We start from the raw sequence: 16,898 nt of genomic DNA on the forward strand, positions 1-16,898 counted from the left end.
CACCTTTTAATTTCACTGACTCTCCTCCTGTACTTTTGAGACAAGGAAAATAAAAGCTCCCAATATACCTTCTCTAGACCATTTCTTGTTTTACATACTTGTGTCATGTCCCCACTTCATCTCTTTTCTATGGTCTAGTCTTCTCAGATAGGAAAAGTCAAAAGTAAGAAGCATATTCACAAGTATTTGAATGCTATCAGAATGTATGCAATAGGAAAGCCCACTTTAATATAAGATCATCCAAAAGGCAACATACAGAAGAGAAAAAAAGAACCTTGGGAAACTTTACAAAAGATGCTTTACAAAAGCAAAACTTTACAGACGCTCCCCAGGTTACGCAAGATCCAACTTATGCAAATTCACACTTACGGAAAAAATTCCATAAGCTAGAAATAGGATTTTTGAGCTGCGGATATTTTTGCATATCATACGGGTATATGTTTCCGACTTATACAAAATTCGAGTTACACGAGGCTTTCCGGAACAGAACGATTGCGTACGTCAGAGGGCGTCTGTGTGGTTTCAGTACTGACTGTTCAATAAAATAAACTTAATGAACACACAAATGCTTTCTCTCTGAGACAGCACAGTTACTGAAGGCAGCTAAGAGAGACTGAGAAGGCCTCTTATCACATTTGTTGCCCTTGTCTGACCCCACTCCTGTTCAGTTTCCTTTTTGTGATTGGGTAACCAGACCTGCACACAATATTCCTGATGAGGCCATAGCATTGATTTATATAAAGGTAACTATAATTTATGTATTATTGACTAGCTCATTCTTTATGCAACCTATCATCTTGTTTTTTACTTTGATCACAGCTGCATGTTGAGCGGAGTTCTCATCAAGATGTCTGTAATGATGCTCATGTCCCTTTCTTGAGTTGATACAGTTAATTTAGAACCTTGTCAGATGTAAGAATAGCTTGTGTTTTTCCCTCCAGTGTGTATTACTTTGTATTTATTGACATTGAATTTACTTTGCCAAGGTGTTGCCCATTCACCCGGCTTGTTTGATCCTGACTAAACTAAATAACTTACCCACCTGAAAAATTTTGCTTCCTCATTTCATGCCTCTTTTTTGAGATAATTAATAAGTATATCAAACAACACAGAACGTTGTCTGGAACCTTGAGGCACCTGCTCCTAGTCTGTCTTTCTTTCTCTCTCTCTCTCTCTCTCTCTCTCTCCCCCCCCCCCCCCCAGTGATTGTTCCATTGTGGATAAATACTTAAATAGTCATTGGACCAGAAAAAAAGAGGGTGAATGACTCTGTAGCCTTCTAGTTATGTTACCAACCTGGAAGGTGGCAGACCCAGGGTCCAGTCTCCCTGTTCCAATCACTCTTTCATGATTTATCCACAGTGCAGACAGCATCAACAGAGGACTGAGGAAGGCCCACGTCAGAATATCCCATTTCGCAGTGGCTAGAGCATGTCTCCTGTGAGGTGGAAGACCCCCGCTAAAATCCTTTCTCCCCTGGTGGCAGAGAAGGAGAAACTGAATTTTGGTCTCCTTCATCCCAGTCAAGGTCTCCGATCACTGGGCTAAAAGTTCTAAGGTGGGTGGTGGCACCACCATCTTCTCCTCTGACTAGATTTTGAATGGGACCTGATCTGGTAGATGGCCTCTGAGAATACCTCCCTAAATACCTACAATCGCTCTAGGGATTAGGTGGGAGATTGGCAGCTGGATGCCTTGAGGGAGGCAGTAGTTTGCAGGCTGATGCAGAAACATGGTCACCTGAGTGAGATGTAGGTGCCTATAAGGTTCAGCAGCAGTTTTGTGGATCATATTGGAGCCAAAACAGGGAGTTAGGCACCTACACCAAGGACATAGGTACCTAAGTACCTTTGTGAATCAGATCCCTAGTCTATTTTTGATTAGGTTTTTGTTAATTCCTTTATCTGACACCCTAGTGACTTTACAGAATTTATCTCCATTCTTATCCTTTCCCTGTTCTAGTTCATTTGTAATTTGCACCTCAGCTGTCATTGGATACACAGATACCATTGTGTTACTCATTCCTTTAACAGATGTCTGTCTGACTTAAGTGCTCCTCAGCTCTCATTTGCTTCCCCCTAGCTCCTCTATCCCCAAGCTATTTATTTTACATTCCAGAAGACTGGTTCTGTTTTAAAACGGAGACCACCCCTCTGTCTAGGCTCCACCTTCTTCCAAATGTACCACAGTACCTAATAAACCCCTCTTCTTTCTACCATCTCCAACCATGCAATAAGATGCTGAAGTTCCCGCTATCTAGTTGGACCAGTGCATGGAACTGAAAACACTTCAAGGAATCTACTTCTGGAGCTCTGGACCTAAATCTTCCACCAAGGAGCCTATATTTAGCTTCCAGGAACTCTCTCCTACTTTTCCAGGAACTCTCTCCTCTCTCCTACTGTCATTGGTACCAACGTTCATCATGACAACCAGTTCCTGTCCAGCTCTCACTAAAAGACTGTGATGTTTTATACATGTCTGCTGGGAGCAAAGGTGACAGGTAAGTCATCAAGCAGTTGTCACAATAATCACTGTTATGGTTGCAAGTCTAGCTGCACCCTTGATTTCTCTTTGGTCTCTGAGTTCACTCTCTTTAGATCCCAAGTCACATGCCTTACGGTGGGTGGAATCCTGTGAGTCTCTCATTCTTAGACGGATCTGTCATCCTGGTCTACAGTACTCTGTGTATCCGCTTGCTTGCCCAGCTGGTCCAACTGGGTTTGTGCACCTGTGGGTCTTCCCCTTGACTGAGAGTCTGTGACTAGTGGCATAATGACTCAGAAAAACTTTCTTAACACAAAGTATTGTTTAATCTTATCAGTAGGAGCAAAGCATAACAGAAGTGATTTTTAAAACAAAAGTTTTACACACATATTTGGGGGTCTGGGTCTCTTTCCCCTTAACCACCCCCTCCCCTTTTTTAAATCCAGCCTAAGTTCACCCCACTCCCACACTTGGACCTGTGGCCCAGAAACAGCTGGAGCTCTGCAGAAGGGGATCAAGACAGTTCATCAAAGAAAATGTCTCTTGCATAGTCTCTTAAGCATTGGCCAATGAGTTGCTGTCTGAAACCATTACAAACTTCGCTGTCTGTGTGCAGTTAGCCGTTTCTTGTATGGAAACTTGGAGTTAATTCAGTAACCCTCTTACAACAAATTGTATTCCTAAACTATTATAGGCAGCTCCAAATCTGTCACAACTACATACCCAGTCATCTCAGTTCTTGACTGAATGACCTAGCATCACAGCCTGTTTCTTCATTTTAATTCCATCCCCTGGAACAACCTCCTTGGTGCATGAGGAATTGTTATTCTTTATTATCTCAGATTGAAAGAGGACTTTCTTGAAGGGTATGTGTCCCTCAATTCCACTTTCCCAGGTCTCCAGTTGAGCAAGCCAGTTTCATGATGGAAGCCTGTTCTGAGTTGGGCCTACTGAATAATATCCCTAAGCCATATATTTAAATAGTTCTGTCCCACTCTTCTTTCAGCTCAGTAACACTGGGCTCTACAGACTATAAGCTGCTTGCACAGGGGGCATATATAAACCACTTGGCCACAAAGGAAGTACTGATACGTCCTGCACTCTGTGCAATAAATTGGGTATCACTCATCCTAATTAGTCTGCTGCTGGTCTCCTCCTGCAAAATAAGACTGTTATTTTTAACTCCTGAGTAGAGATGGATTTAACTTTTGTGAACTGTTAACTATTCTCCATGCATCTGAAGAAGTGGGTTTTGACCCACGAAAGCTTATGCTCAAATAAATCTGTTAGTCTTTAAGGTGCCACCAGATTTCTCGTTGTTTTTGTGGATACAGACTAACATGACTACCCTTCTGATATTCAGAGGCAAGGTCTTAGTATAAAGGTTTTTAATTTCTCAGTCTACTAGCCTATTATTCATTAAATGTAAAGCCTGCTTCTCCATGATGCCTAATTCCCACTTAATCCAAGCTCCCCTGTGCTCCTCCATCTGTTGTCTATTCACTCTGTCTGGGGCCTCTCTTCACTCAATGTGAGAGGTGGCAAAATCTGTCCCTAAAGACTGTTGGATGACGCCTCAGGCTTAGTGCTCAAAATCTGTTCTTCTCTTTCTTTATGTAGCTCCCTTCTTGTTGTAGGCTTACATTTATTTTAATGTATAAATGTTTGGGGATTTGACTTGGTCATATGGGGTATTCTTTTCTGATTAAGAGTACAATATTAAGATAGGGAACTTTTTAATTAGAAATGTATTCACAAACAGATCTGCAATGAAATGTCTAAATTAGTTATTTCTGTTCCAGTATAGACAAATGCTTAAGTATATCTTCATTTCACTTTCTCGCTACTTTTAATGCCACATTTAAAACATATTTCAAGTCTCTGTGAAACCCCCTGATGTGGCTACATTAAATGCACTATACAAATAGAAGACTATACTTGCACAGTTCATAAACTTGTTTCTTGTATTTGGAACCTGTTTAAATCATTTTTTTTAAAAGCAAGAAATTAAAGATCAAAATAGACTTTTTTGTGCATTGGCTAGATAGGCTAACGAGGATAAACAGTCTATTTGGAGAAATGTTATAGGATTTCTGTTATGATAAATGGCCTATGAATATGCACATGTAATTAACAAATTCTTTTAGAGATTAAACCTCTCCATCCAAACTCGGTACAAATAAGTGGCCTTCCTGTTGAAGTTGATGGCATCTTAAGGAGACCAATCCTTCACTGGTAGAGGAATGGACTAGAATGACCTGATAGACCTCTTCCATCTCTAACTTCTGTAAACTTTATAAACAAGGTCTGCTCATTTTGAAAAGCAAACCATTTTCACAAGAATAGCCAGTAACTCTTTGATGGAATATCTGAAGCAGAGACTTACAGAAAGTGTTTACTATTCTGTGTGTATGCAGCACATAGTGGGGGATTATTAATCAATATAGTAAAATTCTACTTAATTGGAACTCCTGGTTATCGATTCAGTTAAGCAAGTCTCCCCATCTAAGGTACTATCAAATCTCACCAGTGACCTATCACATGCTTCCCATGAACCACACGAATGTCTAATTACTGAAGGAATTGAATCAGTAGTACAGAGTGTATGTACATTTTAAGTGCTGTAGAATGGTACAATGGACCTATTCAGAGGTTCATTACAAAACTCAGTGTAAATGGTTTGTTTTCTCCTAAACAATGAGTTTCAACATTTAGTGTGTTATCTACTAAATATCAAAGTTCAGACACGTGAGAGAGGAAGGAAATAATATTCGTAGCTGAAGGAAAAAACATGCAGGCGTAGACTGTCCATTGTGGGTGAAACATACCCATGGTGTGGAAGGCCAGTAAAGCTTTCTCTACCTCTTGAGCCCTGTGTCATGAGTGTGGGCACAATGTTCATGCAGAGGTGAATCTGCTGGACAAAGATCAGTCTGGATACCTTTATTATTTTATATCTGTCTTTAAAAACATTGTACACTGCACTCTGTCATATGACTTAAACTACAGTTGATGACTCCAAGGGCTCTGCACGTCCATTAAAGGATTTTTCTGTACTCTGAAGAATGTCAGTTACTAGCCTTTACAACCAGGAGAAATCTGCTTACTTGCAGTGTAAATGAAAACATTGTTATTGACTTTTGAGCCAGGATCTCAGAGAGTCTGCAGTATGAACAATAGCATCAAAGGGGTCTTTTCGTGGTAATTGGAAGGGGACAAAAATGTCATGTGGCTTGTCTGACAAGGCAGTGTAACTGGTGAAAACATTCATACTGTGAGTGTATATATTTTCTCAAATTAGTTTATTGTGCAAAACATTTTGGCTAGATATGCTTCCAATACTTGGTTTTCCAAAAACACAAAAAATGTAAATATAAATGCTTCAGAGATTTTTTCTAACTAAAAATCTAGAGTAACAAACGAGTTCTCACAGTAAGTACTACCACATCAAGCATGCAAACACAGAATAATATTAGCACCTGATGCAACACTGTAGTAGGAATTTTTACCTGTATAATAATGTTGGTTAGGGTTGTGAATCTTTTTACAATATTGTTATATTAGCAAAACTCCCAGGGTGGATGCAGTTATACTGGCTAAAAAGCTAAATGGGGGGGGGGGGCGGAAAGGCTGGTCTTATTCTAAATAAAAGTGTCCATGAAGAATTTAGGGTTGCCAGGTGTCCAGTTTCTGACTGGAATGTCCAGTCGAAAAGGAACCCTCGTGACTCCGGTCAGCCCCGCTGACTATACTGTTAAAAGTCCAGTCAGTGGCGCAGTGGGGCTTAGGCAGGCTCCCTGAAGCAGCGGCATGTCCCCCCACTGGCTCCTAGGTGTAGGGGCAGCCAGAGGGCTCCATGTGCTGCCCCCCCCCCCAAGCACCAGCTCCGCAGTTCCCATTGGCTGGGAATTGCGGCCAATGGGAGCTGCAGGGGTTGTGCCTGTGGACAGGACAGTGCACAGAGCCACCAGGAAGTGTTTCCGCACAGGAGCCAGAGGGGGAACGTGCCGTTGCTTCCAGGAGCTGCTTGACGTAAGCGCTTCCTGGAGCCTGCACCCCTGACTCCCTCCCACACCCCAAACCCCTGCCCTAGCCCTAATCTCCCTCCACCCCCCGCCGCTCTCTAAACCCCTCAGTCCCGGTACTACAGGCTGTCAGTATCTGTGTAAAAGGTGGTTTATTTTGTTGTGATGGAGCTTTGGATGTTCATTGGCCAGTTGGAAGATCTTATTTGTATGCTGGCTTATATAGCCAGCATTGAGAATTGGAGTCTCATCCTATCTTGTCAGATCATCCACTCAGGTAAGTTGGTGGCCATCCACATAAGGGGAAAAATGTAACAATTTGCTTCTTTGTGGAGGTTTAAGATTCTTTTTTGGCACTTGAATGGGAGTCAGAGGAGGAAGGGTAGAAATAAAGCCCTCTTTCTTCTTGGATTGAAATCTAAATGGAGAAACTCGACCTATGGGTAGTCATCTGTTAGCCATTATTTTTGTGTGGTGGGGAGGGAATAAGAATTGAGGTAGGCTTGATACCCTAGCACTTCTGGGTTTATAGGTATTAGCACTGTGACTTCCTCATGCTTTCACCCTGCTTCAGAAGCCAATCTCCAACCTTTCTCCAAGTTTTTCTAAAGCAGTAGTATTTGATAGTGACTCCTCTTGCAATGTCTTCAGAGATATGAATGATGAAATTTATATTGGGGTTAATGTAGAGTTGAACACTTCTAATTATCCACTTTACATGAGCTCCCCCTTTTCCCTTCTTCCCACCCCAACACCAGCACTTTGTCTATGCTAGCAAAAATGAGACCTATAATGCTCCATCAGTGCAGTGCAGCTACACCAGTGTTAGGAACGATAATTTACTCACTTCTACATTATAGCATCTGTGTCTGTCATTTCATGCATGTCATTTCTGTCATGAGTTACTACTGTGGGGCTGTGCTGGTGATAAACTAGAGCCCCTAGTTCCTAGTATAGATGTAGTCAACACTTCAACCCAGCTCTCTCATTCTGGATCTGTCGACACTGCAATTAGACACCTGCAGCTAGCTCATGACAGCTGACTCTGGCTCAGGCTAAGGGGCTGTTTGACTGTGGTGTAGACATTTGGGATTGAGCTGGAGTCCGGGCTCTGGAACCCTGCAAGGTGGGTCATTCAAACAGTCCCTTAGCCTTAACCCCACGAGCCCTAGTCAGCTAGCATGGATCAGCCAGGAGTTTTTAATTGCAGTGTAGGCATGCTCTCTGTCTCTACTGGTATTACCTGCTTCTCTTGAACAACAACTCTGCAGAGAAATGCTTGGACCAATTTCCCCATGATTCTTTTTCCCTTCCACTGACATCAGCTGGAGTTGTGGGTGCCAGTACATGTAGAAATCTGGACCTAAGATGTGTCAATTTGGGCACTCAAAATTTGTCCCTTTTTTTTTTTTATGTCAGGAAGACACAGTTGGGGCCTGATCCTGTTTCTGACTCAGAAAAAAAACTCCTTTGGTTTCTTTTGATCTCTGAAGGAGGCTACCAGCCTTAGCCAACTGAAGCAATGGTATTTGGTCCAAGAAGCAATACTGGGAAACTTTCAGCAAGGGTATGGCTCAAAAAAAAAAAAGTTCTCTGGTGAAAGTAAAGGTAAAGCTTAGGGTCTGACAGAAGTTTCAGAGTAAAGTAGAAAGAATAGATCATGGTCCTGGACCCAGCCTTCATGAGTAGAGAGCCATTAGACTTGCGGTCAAAGTGACATTCTGAACAGTCACAGGTGGTGTTTTTACAGTAATCACCAGGAAACACACAGAATGAGAAATATGTTTACACTACTGTTGGGTTGTAGATGTACTGCTGCACTTTAACCCTTGTGTACCATATTGATTCTTCATGGTGTCTGGTTTAATGGACTTATTGTGGCAGACTAGCATCTGTGTGGATCTCATTGCTGGCCTCTTGGGGTATGTGTACATTGCAGTGTAAACCCAGGGGTTAGTGGGACTCAAGTCAGCTGACCTGTGTTAGGGACCATTATGATCATCTAGTCTGACCTCCTGCCCCTGGACTTGCTATGTTGTTTTTTAATTCATATTAAGACTTTTCTAACCCATACCTAAATCTGGGGCTTTGGCATCCACACTGCAGCATGCATACCCGAGTCAAACCAACCATATTCCGGAGTCTATAGCAGGGGTAGGCAACCTATGGCACGCATGCCAAAGATGGCACGCAAGCTGATTTTCAGTGGCACTTACACTGCTCAGGTCCTGGCCACCGGTCTGCGGGGAGAGGGGGGAGGGAGGCTCTGCATTTTAATTTAATTTTAAACGAAGCTTTTTAAACATTCTAAAAACCTTATTTACTTTATATATAACAATAGTTTAGTTATATATTATAGACTTATAGAAAGTGACTTTCTAAAAACATTAAAATGTATTACTGGCACGCAAAACCTTAAATGACTTGGCACACCACTTCCAAAAGGTTGCCGACCCCTGGTCTATAGTGTCCTCCCAAAATGTGACTGCTGTAGCCCTATGACCATGACACGTTGTGGGCAAGCTTTACTGCCTGCTCTGCACATTACAGGAAGTTTGAACAGTCCACCAACACAGTCTGCGGAGCAACCATTTTGGCCTGTGAGCTCCCAGCTACCAGATGGAGCCAGCAATGTGGAGGAGGCGCCATTTGAAGAAATTCTCTTGCTTGTGTTTTCACTCCTGTGTCAGGAAACTGACAGAGCATCTGTAAGGTGCTAGTGGACATTTTGGTGCTGATTTCTGTCCCACCAAAGGTACCTGACAGATTTCCTGATGGAGCAGCAGCAGGAGGAGGAGGAGTACCCAGGCATGGCAGATTTGCACTGAGCAATGCAGCTCAATACAATTGGCATAGCTGCTGATGCTCTTTGCATAGGCCAGCTCTTATGGCGCAGGGCAACAAACACTGATGGTGGGATCACGTCATCACGAAGACTTGGATTAACCAGCAGAGAGTCCAGAACTTTTGCATGAAGAAGGCTCTATTTCTGAAGCTTTGTGAGCAGCTTGGCCCCATCCTCCAGCATAAAGAGAGACAGCTGAGGTCACCCTTGCCAATCCAGAAGTGGGTTGCTAAACCACTGGTCCCCTGCTATAGCCAGTGTTTCCTCTAATTTTTCCCCACACATGTGTGGAATGAATTTTATTATGTGCACTGATATGGACGTGATGAGTGACACATCACCGCCATATTGGTGCGCATAACAAAATTCATGTGGCGGGGGTGGGGCTGAGGGGTTTGGCATGTGGGAGGGGCCTCAGGGCTGCGGCAGAGGGTTGGAATGCAGGGGTGTGTGTGCAGGCTCTGGAGTGGGGCCAGGGATGAAGGGCTCAGGGCTGGGGCAGTGGGGTGAGGGCTGTGGGGTGGGATGGGGATGAGGGGCTTGGGGTTCAGGCTGCCCCTGGGCTATGGTGGGGAGAGAGGACTCCCCCCGGCTCTTTATTCCTTGCAACAGCACTTGGCCTTGGCTTCTCTCCCCACCATGGCAGGTCTGGGCTGGGTTGGGGCCGGGGGAGGGGCACCTTTCCCTTGGACACGGCAGGGCCGGGGATGGGCTGAGGCTGGTGGGGAGAGGTGCCTCTCCCCACTGCAGCAGGTCTGGGGCTTGGGGAGAGACATCTCTCCCCGCTGCAGCCCTGAGCACCTGCACAGCGCTTAATAGGCTGCTGCATGGCCGTGCAGCTTAGAGGGAATTTAACTGGCTACCTTAGATTGCTACAGATCCATTGCCAGGTTGGTATTGGAAAGTCAACTGTGGTAAAATGGTAGTGTAGGTAACTGAGGCAATCAGACATGTGGTTTACTCCAAGGTGGCAGGCATTAAAGGTATTTCGGAGGTAATTGCTGGCTTTGAGAAAATGGGGTTCCCGAACTGCACCAGGAGTCGTGCCCATAATTTGATCTCATCAAGGAGCAATTGAGTACATAAACAGCAAAGGGTACTGTAACGGCTTGGATCAAAGAATCCTCCTTGGGAACTGCCAACTGATGTGCCAAGACTACTTCTTCCCCTGCTTTCCTTGCCAGCTCGGGACTCCAGCACCCTGTCTTGTTGAGCCAGACATGCCAGTCTGCTCCAACACAGACCCAGGGTCTAAACCACATGCCCCAAAGCTGCAGACTTAACTGAAAGCAACTTGAGAAGTTCCTATCTTTAACACTCAGATGCCCAACTCCCAATGGGGTCCAAACCCCAAATAAATCTATTTTATCCTGTATAAAGCTTATACAGGGTAAACTCATAAATCGTTCCCCCTCTATAACACTGATAGAGAGAGATGCACAGCTGTTTGCCCTCCCTCCCCCAGGTATTAATACATATTCTGGATTAATTAATAAGTAAAAAGTGATTTTATTAAATACAGAAAGTAGGATTTAAGTGGTTCTAAGTAGTGACAGACAGAATAAAGTGAATTACCAAGCAAAATAAAATAAAACATGCAAGTCTAAGCCTAGTACAGTAATAAAACTGAATACAGATAAAATCTCACCCTCAGAGATGTTTCAATAAGTTTCTTTCACAGACTGGACGCCTTCCTAGTCTGGGCACAATCCTTTCCCCTGGTACAGACCTTGTTCCAGCTTAAGGGTGTAGATTGCCACGGACTCGCAGGGGCAAAAGAAAATGCAGGCCTGTTATTTACCAGGCTGCACATGGCAACAGACTATATTGGTAAGGGATGCAAGGAGAGTGTGGGTCACGATGCAGACTGCAGACACACACACACACACACACACACACACACACACACACACACACACTAAACTTAATCAATTTAAAAGTTTTATTGGGGATAATTACAAGGGGTAAGGGAGCAGTGTATGATTAGCTAATAGAGTTAATGAAACTTAAAACACACAATGACTAAAATATCTACTAACAATATTTATAAACAAAGATGCAGCATTTAGTAATAACTGATACTTACAAATACAAACCAACGCATAACGACCGGCAAACGTAGAAGCTCTGTTTGAAACACGTGAGCTGAGAGAGAGGCTTTGAGGTGATCAGGCTCGGTTACGGGTATACACAGGATACACGGGTATACACAGGATTCGTTTTTCTTTCTCCTCTCCCTGCCTGTACATGGCAGGCAGGCCAAAAAGTACCCACTATGACATCATAGAAGTGTCATAGGGGACGGGGCCCAAAACCTGATTGTGTCCGTTTCTGATTGGCACAAGCAAAGTTTACACCATGTAGGGGAGCAGGTGCCTTAACGTCTGGCTTCGCCCCCAAAAGGTGAGGAAATGCATATTGGTTTAGAATGCATACAACACTGAATGACAAAAGAAGAGGCCAGGGCAATACCGGTATGGGCAAGTTTTACAGGATGCAGACAGGAACTCATCTCAACAAAGGGGTAGCTAGGGGATTTCTCATGACGGCCGCCCCCTTTGTTCTGTTCCACTCACTTATATATCTTTTGCATAAGGTGGGAATCCTTTGTCCCTCTGGGTTTCCACCCCTCCTTCTCAATGGAAAAGCACCAGGCTAAAGATGGATTCCAGTTCAGGTGACATGATCACATGTCACTGTAAGACGCCAAGCCTTCATTCCTCTCAGCCTGACTCACAGGAAGGCCTGCAAGCAAACAGAGCCATCCACAGTCAATTGTCCTGGTTGATGAGAGCCATCAAGATTCCAAACCATCATTAATGGCCCATACATTCCATAATTACAATAGGCCCTCATAGTTATATTTCATATTTCTAGTTTCAGATACAAGAGTGATACATTTATACAAATAGGATGACCACACTCAGTAGATTATAAGCTTTGTAATGATACCTTACAAGAGACCTTTTGCACAAAGCATATTTTAGTTACATTATACACCTCTACTGCACTATAACGCTGTCCTCGGGAGCCAAAAAATCTTACCGCGTTATAGGTGAAATTGCGTTATATCGAACTTGCTTTGATCCACTGGAGTGTGCAGCGCCCCTCCCCCCCTCCCCCCACCCGGAGCACTGCTTTACTGCGTTATATCCGAATTCGTGTTATATTGGGTCGCATTATATTGGGGTAGAGGTGTATTCACACTCATCAGCATACTTTCATAAAATCATATAGAGTGCAGCGTCACAGGTACTGCTCTATTGTTGTGTAGGCCCTCATGGATCACAGAGGTCGATTTATGAATGTCAATGTGGGCTGTACTGGAGAAGTTCACAGTATTTTTCGACACTTGGGAGTCTATATTCATGGACAGGCTGGGACCCTATACCTGCCAAATGACATTGACACAAACGAAGTTACTGTACCCACTGTTATTCTGGGACTCATCCTCACATACCCCATTTTGTTTTGGCTTATGAAACCATACCCTGATTTCAGAGGCCCGGACAAAAGAAGGTTTAATTTATTATCGGCAGATGTAGGATGGTTGTTGAATGTGCTTTTGGAGAAGAGAACGTTGGAGAAGTCTACAGACCCATTAAGATGCCTGTGTCGTCAATGCTGTCCGCATTACTGCGGCTTGTTCTGTTCTTCACAACTTTTGTGACGCCAGAGGTGAGCCATTTCACCCTGAATGAACCTATGGCAGTGAGGGGCTGCTGAATCGGTACCCTTAGTCAGAAAGTGTGGCTACCACTGCAGGAGAAACCAAGTGGCAGCAGAAACCAAGGATGCTTTGTGTTCCAACATTATGGACTTGCATGGCCCAGTGGAAGAGGGGGAATAGTACCCATATGAATGTGCTTTTGACAGGAGAGGGGCTAATTTGGGGCCCCAAATTGGAAGGTGTGTGGGCTTGATTACCATGCAATATTATTATGAATAACATGATTAATGAATTTGGGAGGGGGATATAGGTTTATGTGTGGAATTTATTGAAATGTGAATTACTGTACCTTGGTAAATAGAGGAATATAGTGTTAGTAGTAATTATACATTACTAAACAATGTATCATGGGATGCAGTGATAGCAATAAACTTTATTGAAGGCCTAAAAGGCTTTATTTGTAAACTGGTTTAAGAAAACAGTACAACAGTCACCCAGTGCTAGAGCAGCTAGCTGCCACAAAACAAGTACCAGAAGAATTTTTTTTAAAAAGGTCTGAAAACAGCACAAACCTGACCCAGACCTTCTACTACTACATGCTTCCTGGCCCTGCATTCTTTTTCCCCTTCTTTCTCCATTTTCTGCGCCTTTGGTGGCAGTGGACGGGGATGGACATATCCACAAGAGAAGGGTTGAAGAAGGAAGGCTTATACGGTTTAACTGCCAGGCCCAGCTGCTCATGAGGTCTGAATGCCTGGGCCTCCCTGACATGGAGTTATCCAGGCTACTGCATGCCTGAGGGTATGTTGCACGGGGATCAGGTCATGGTGCGGAGGAGGCAGCAGGAGACAGTGCTCTTGCAGTCATGATGAACATGAGTTGCTGAAACAGTTCTCTGTTGAGCTCTGTCCTCCTCCTTGAGCCACCATTCCTGTTCCAGAAACTGCTTTGCAAGTGCCTGCTCCCTTACTGAAACCCTGACCTCCATCTCGATGGCAATCATCAGTCTTTCCTCCTGCCTGTCAGCATGCTGTTGCTCCAGTCTTGTGTTCCTCTGCTTCTAGTATAGGACCAGCTGGTCTGCCTTCTCAAGAACATCAGCCATAACTTCATCACGAAAACGCTTCCTTTTGGAATGGTCTGTGAAGGTACATTGGGCCAGGGATCAAGTTCCTGATGAACAGTGGGCAGTAGAAGTTGAGGGGCCTGAAATAGGACAAGAAACAGAGGGTTACTGTCTAAAATAGCTCAGTGGAGGAGCACAGAATTAATTCTTGTGGAATCTCAAGGACATAAAATGTTACATTTCTAAACTGAACCAACTGACGGGGATGCTTCAGTCCACCTACTCTTTCTGAGCACAGCCTCATTAATCACAGTTACAGAATTGCAGAGACAATGGTAAGGTTAAAATTACAACCTTTTTTCTGTTTTATAAAAATGTCATAACTAATCAGCATATGGAGTGTGTGCGGGGAGCACAAGTGCCCTTGCTGCAAATGTCTTTTTCCATCATTTCAAGCCTTTCACACTTTGGAGGCCATGACTGTTCTTGTGTGCCCTACTGGCAAAGAGAGATGTTATTCCAAGCTGCTGGTGGGAAACTTGCAGTGTATGCAGCTGAAGTATTCAAACATATAATGACTGAACAACACCGTGTGCTCTCAGATGTGAAGGAGTTGCATTTACCCACTTGTGAGAGAGCCCTTTGTGCTAATGACTAGTAAAGATTGGTGGGGAGGTTTGGGTTTCTCTGTACTGGCTAAGTCTGTTAATACTCCCTCTTGTGAAATCAGGATGCCAGCTGCTTTTACACAGCAGCAGAGGCCCGACTCAACAAGCCATCCAGTGTCACTAACAAGCTTCCCATTTCTCACCCCTCACCTCCTGATTTCTAACCTGCCATCCTAGGGTGGTGCTGAAACTGCTGCAGTCACACTGAACTTGTCCTTGACCTCATACAGTCTGACTTCAGGCATGAGTCTGCTAAAGTAGCATTGCCATTCATGGTTGTCTCCTGCTGAGAGGTGTAAGCATCAGTGCTTTTTTAACATTTTTATCCATGTCAGCCAGATTGCACAGGTGAGACCCACAACAGTGTCTGTTCCTTCTTGGACATCACACCTGGGGTTCACACACAAAGTTGAAGGGTGCCATTTTGCCTTCGGTGTTCAGTGTGTTTGGCCATTAAGGGAGCTAGCAATACTGCAGACACTCACTAACATTAGATGGCATTGAAATTCTCTCCTTTCACTGATCCCAGACACTGCAGTTTCTGTTATCTCTGTATCACTTGTTCTTCACCAGGGCTGCCCAGAGGATTCAGGGGGCCTGGGGCAGGGCCGGGTCTTTGGCGGTGTGTCCCTCTCGGGGAAGGACCCGCCGCCAAATGGCCACCAAAAAATGAAGCGGTGGCAGTAGAGCAGCCTAAGTGCCGCCGATTGCAGCTTTTCTTTTTTTTTCTTTTTTTCCCCGCCGCTTGCGGCGCTTGTACTCACCAGGTGGCGCCCGCCGCCGAAGTGCCGCCGAAAACCCAGAACAGCTCGTGGGGCCCCTGCGGGGCCTGGGGCAAATTGCCCCACTCTCCTCCCCCTCCCCGGTGGCCCTGTTCTTCACATATATTAGAAAGCAAAAGTTTATTAACTTGTTTAATCTGGAAAATATTGACACTGATGCAGGGGAAGCATTGTAATTAAAGGAAAGTGCACACTTGGTTTCTCAACCTTTTACCAGAGATCCTTGCAATACAGTTTGCAGTTAAGAACCCTATAGGATCCATTGCTGCTCCTCAAATCTCCTAGGAATTACCATACTGGATAAAACCTTTGGGCTTTCTAGTCCAGTATCCTATCTCTTGTCAGTGGCCAGTACCAGATGTTTCAAAGGAAGATAAAGAAACCGTATAGTAGGCAAATAGAGATATTATGTGTTCCCTCCTGGAGTCTCATCCTCATAGCTAATTGTGCTTCAGCCAAACTATTTGGTTAGCTATGGATGAGATGCTGTGGGCATACCACCATTCATACTGAGCATTCTGCACTGGCTAATTCAAGGTTTTGGTTACAGTTCGTAAAGTCCTGGATGATGTGGGCTCCATTTAATCTTAGAGCTTGCCTCTCTTTTGATGCTCCATCGCTGGAGTTAGTCTAGGTTGTTCAGTTGGTTCCGAAGATCAAATTGAGGCTGGTTGCAAGGCATCTTCTGGAGGGCCCATATTTCTGAAATCTGCTCTCCACAGCAGTCAGCCAGGCCTCATCTGGTGTGCTGCAGGGCACATTGCAAGATCTAGATAGCCTTTTAAATAAACCTAAGGATAAATATAATAGATTTTAGATAGGTACCCACATGCTTTAGCAATAGCCAGTGATGAATATTAACACATTCCTTGGCATGTATTGTGTGATCCATAAGTTATAACCAAATTACTGGGTCAGGTAACCACGGTGCCTACTGCATTGGGGGTGGGGTCACTAGGCACTACTGCAATGCAAATAAATACATAACCGTGTTCAAGCACAACAGAAAAACAACTTTCCTCAAATGATTAATAGACTCTACACAAGTAGCAAACACTATAACTGTTGCGATGGCCATTCTCAGGCTTGATTGGTTGTTTGGTTCAAGGTGCATGCAGAGGGCCTTTGAGGATGCTGATGACTTCTTGTGGTGATCTTTCAGATAGTACTTTCCTCTCTGACTGCATTGTTTTTGCTTTCACCAAATGTTTATCTTCATGCCATGAGTGTTCACTCCTTATTAAGTGCCATTTGAAACGGTACTTGCTTTATTTCAACTTCCTCTTATTATCATTGTTTGTTATAAAATGCTACAGAAGTAGACACTTCAGCAAAAGTATGTGCCAATTTTTCCCTTT

At 44.0% G+C, this 16,898-nt stretch overlaps 1 protein-coding gene across 2 annotated transcripts in view; it reads left to right on the forward strand.

The window, feature by feature from the left end:
• The window catches only part of WWC1 (WW and C2 domain containing 1), a 143,077-nt gene that overhangs the window by 13,762 nt on the left and 112,417 nt on the right, over nucleotides 1–16,898 (forward strand). The window contains exon 1 of one of the 2 annotated variants that reach the window (XM_039486018.1): nucleotides 2,391–2,500. The exons of the other annotated variant lie outside the window; for it this stretch is intronic. Coding sequence (XP_039341952.1) covers nucleotides 2,475–2,500 — 26 coding nt within the window. The 5' untranslated portion in view covers nucleotides 2,391–2,474. Of the gene's footprint in view, nucleotides 1–2,390; nucleotides 2,501–16,898 lie in introns of those variants that run through there. 2 annotated transcript variants of the gene reach the window in all.

This window comes from Mauremys reevesii, linkage group 8 (genome assembly GCF_016161935.1).
Source record: "Mauremys reevesii isolate NIE-2019 linkage group 8, ASM1616193v1, whole genome shotgun sequence".
Lineage (NCBI taxonomy): Eukaryota > Metazoa > Chordata > Testudines > Geoemydidae > Mauremys > Mauremys reevesii.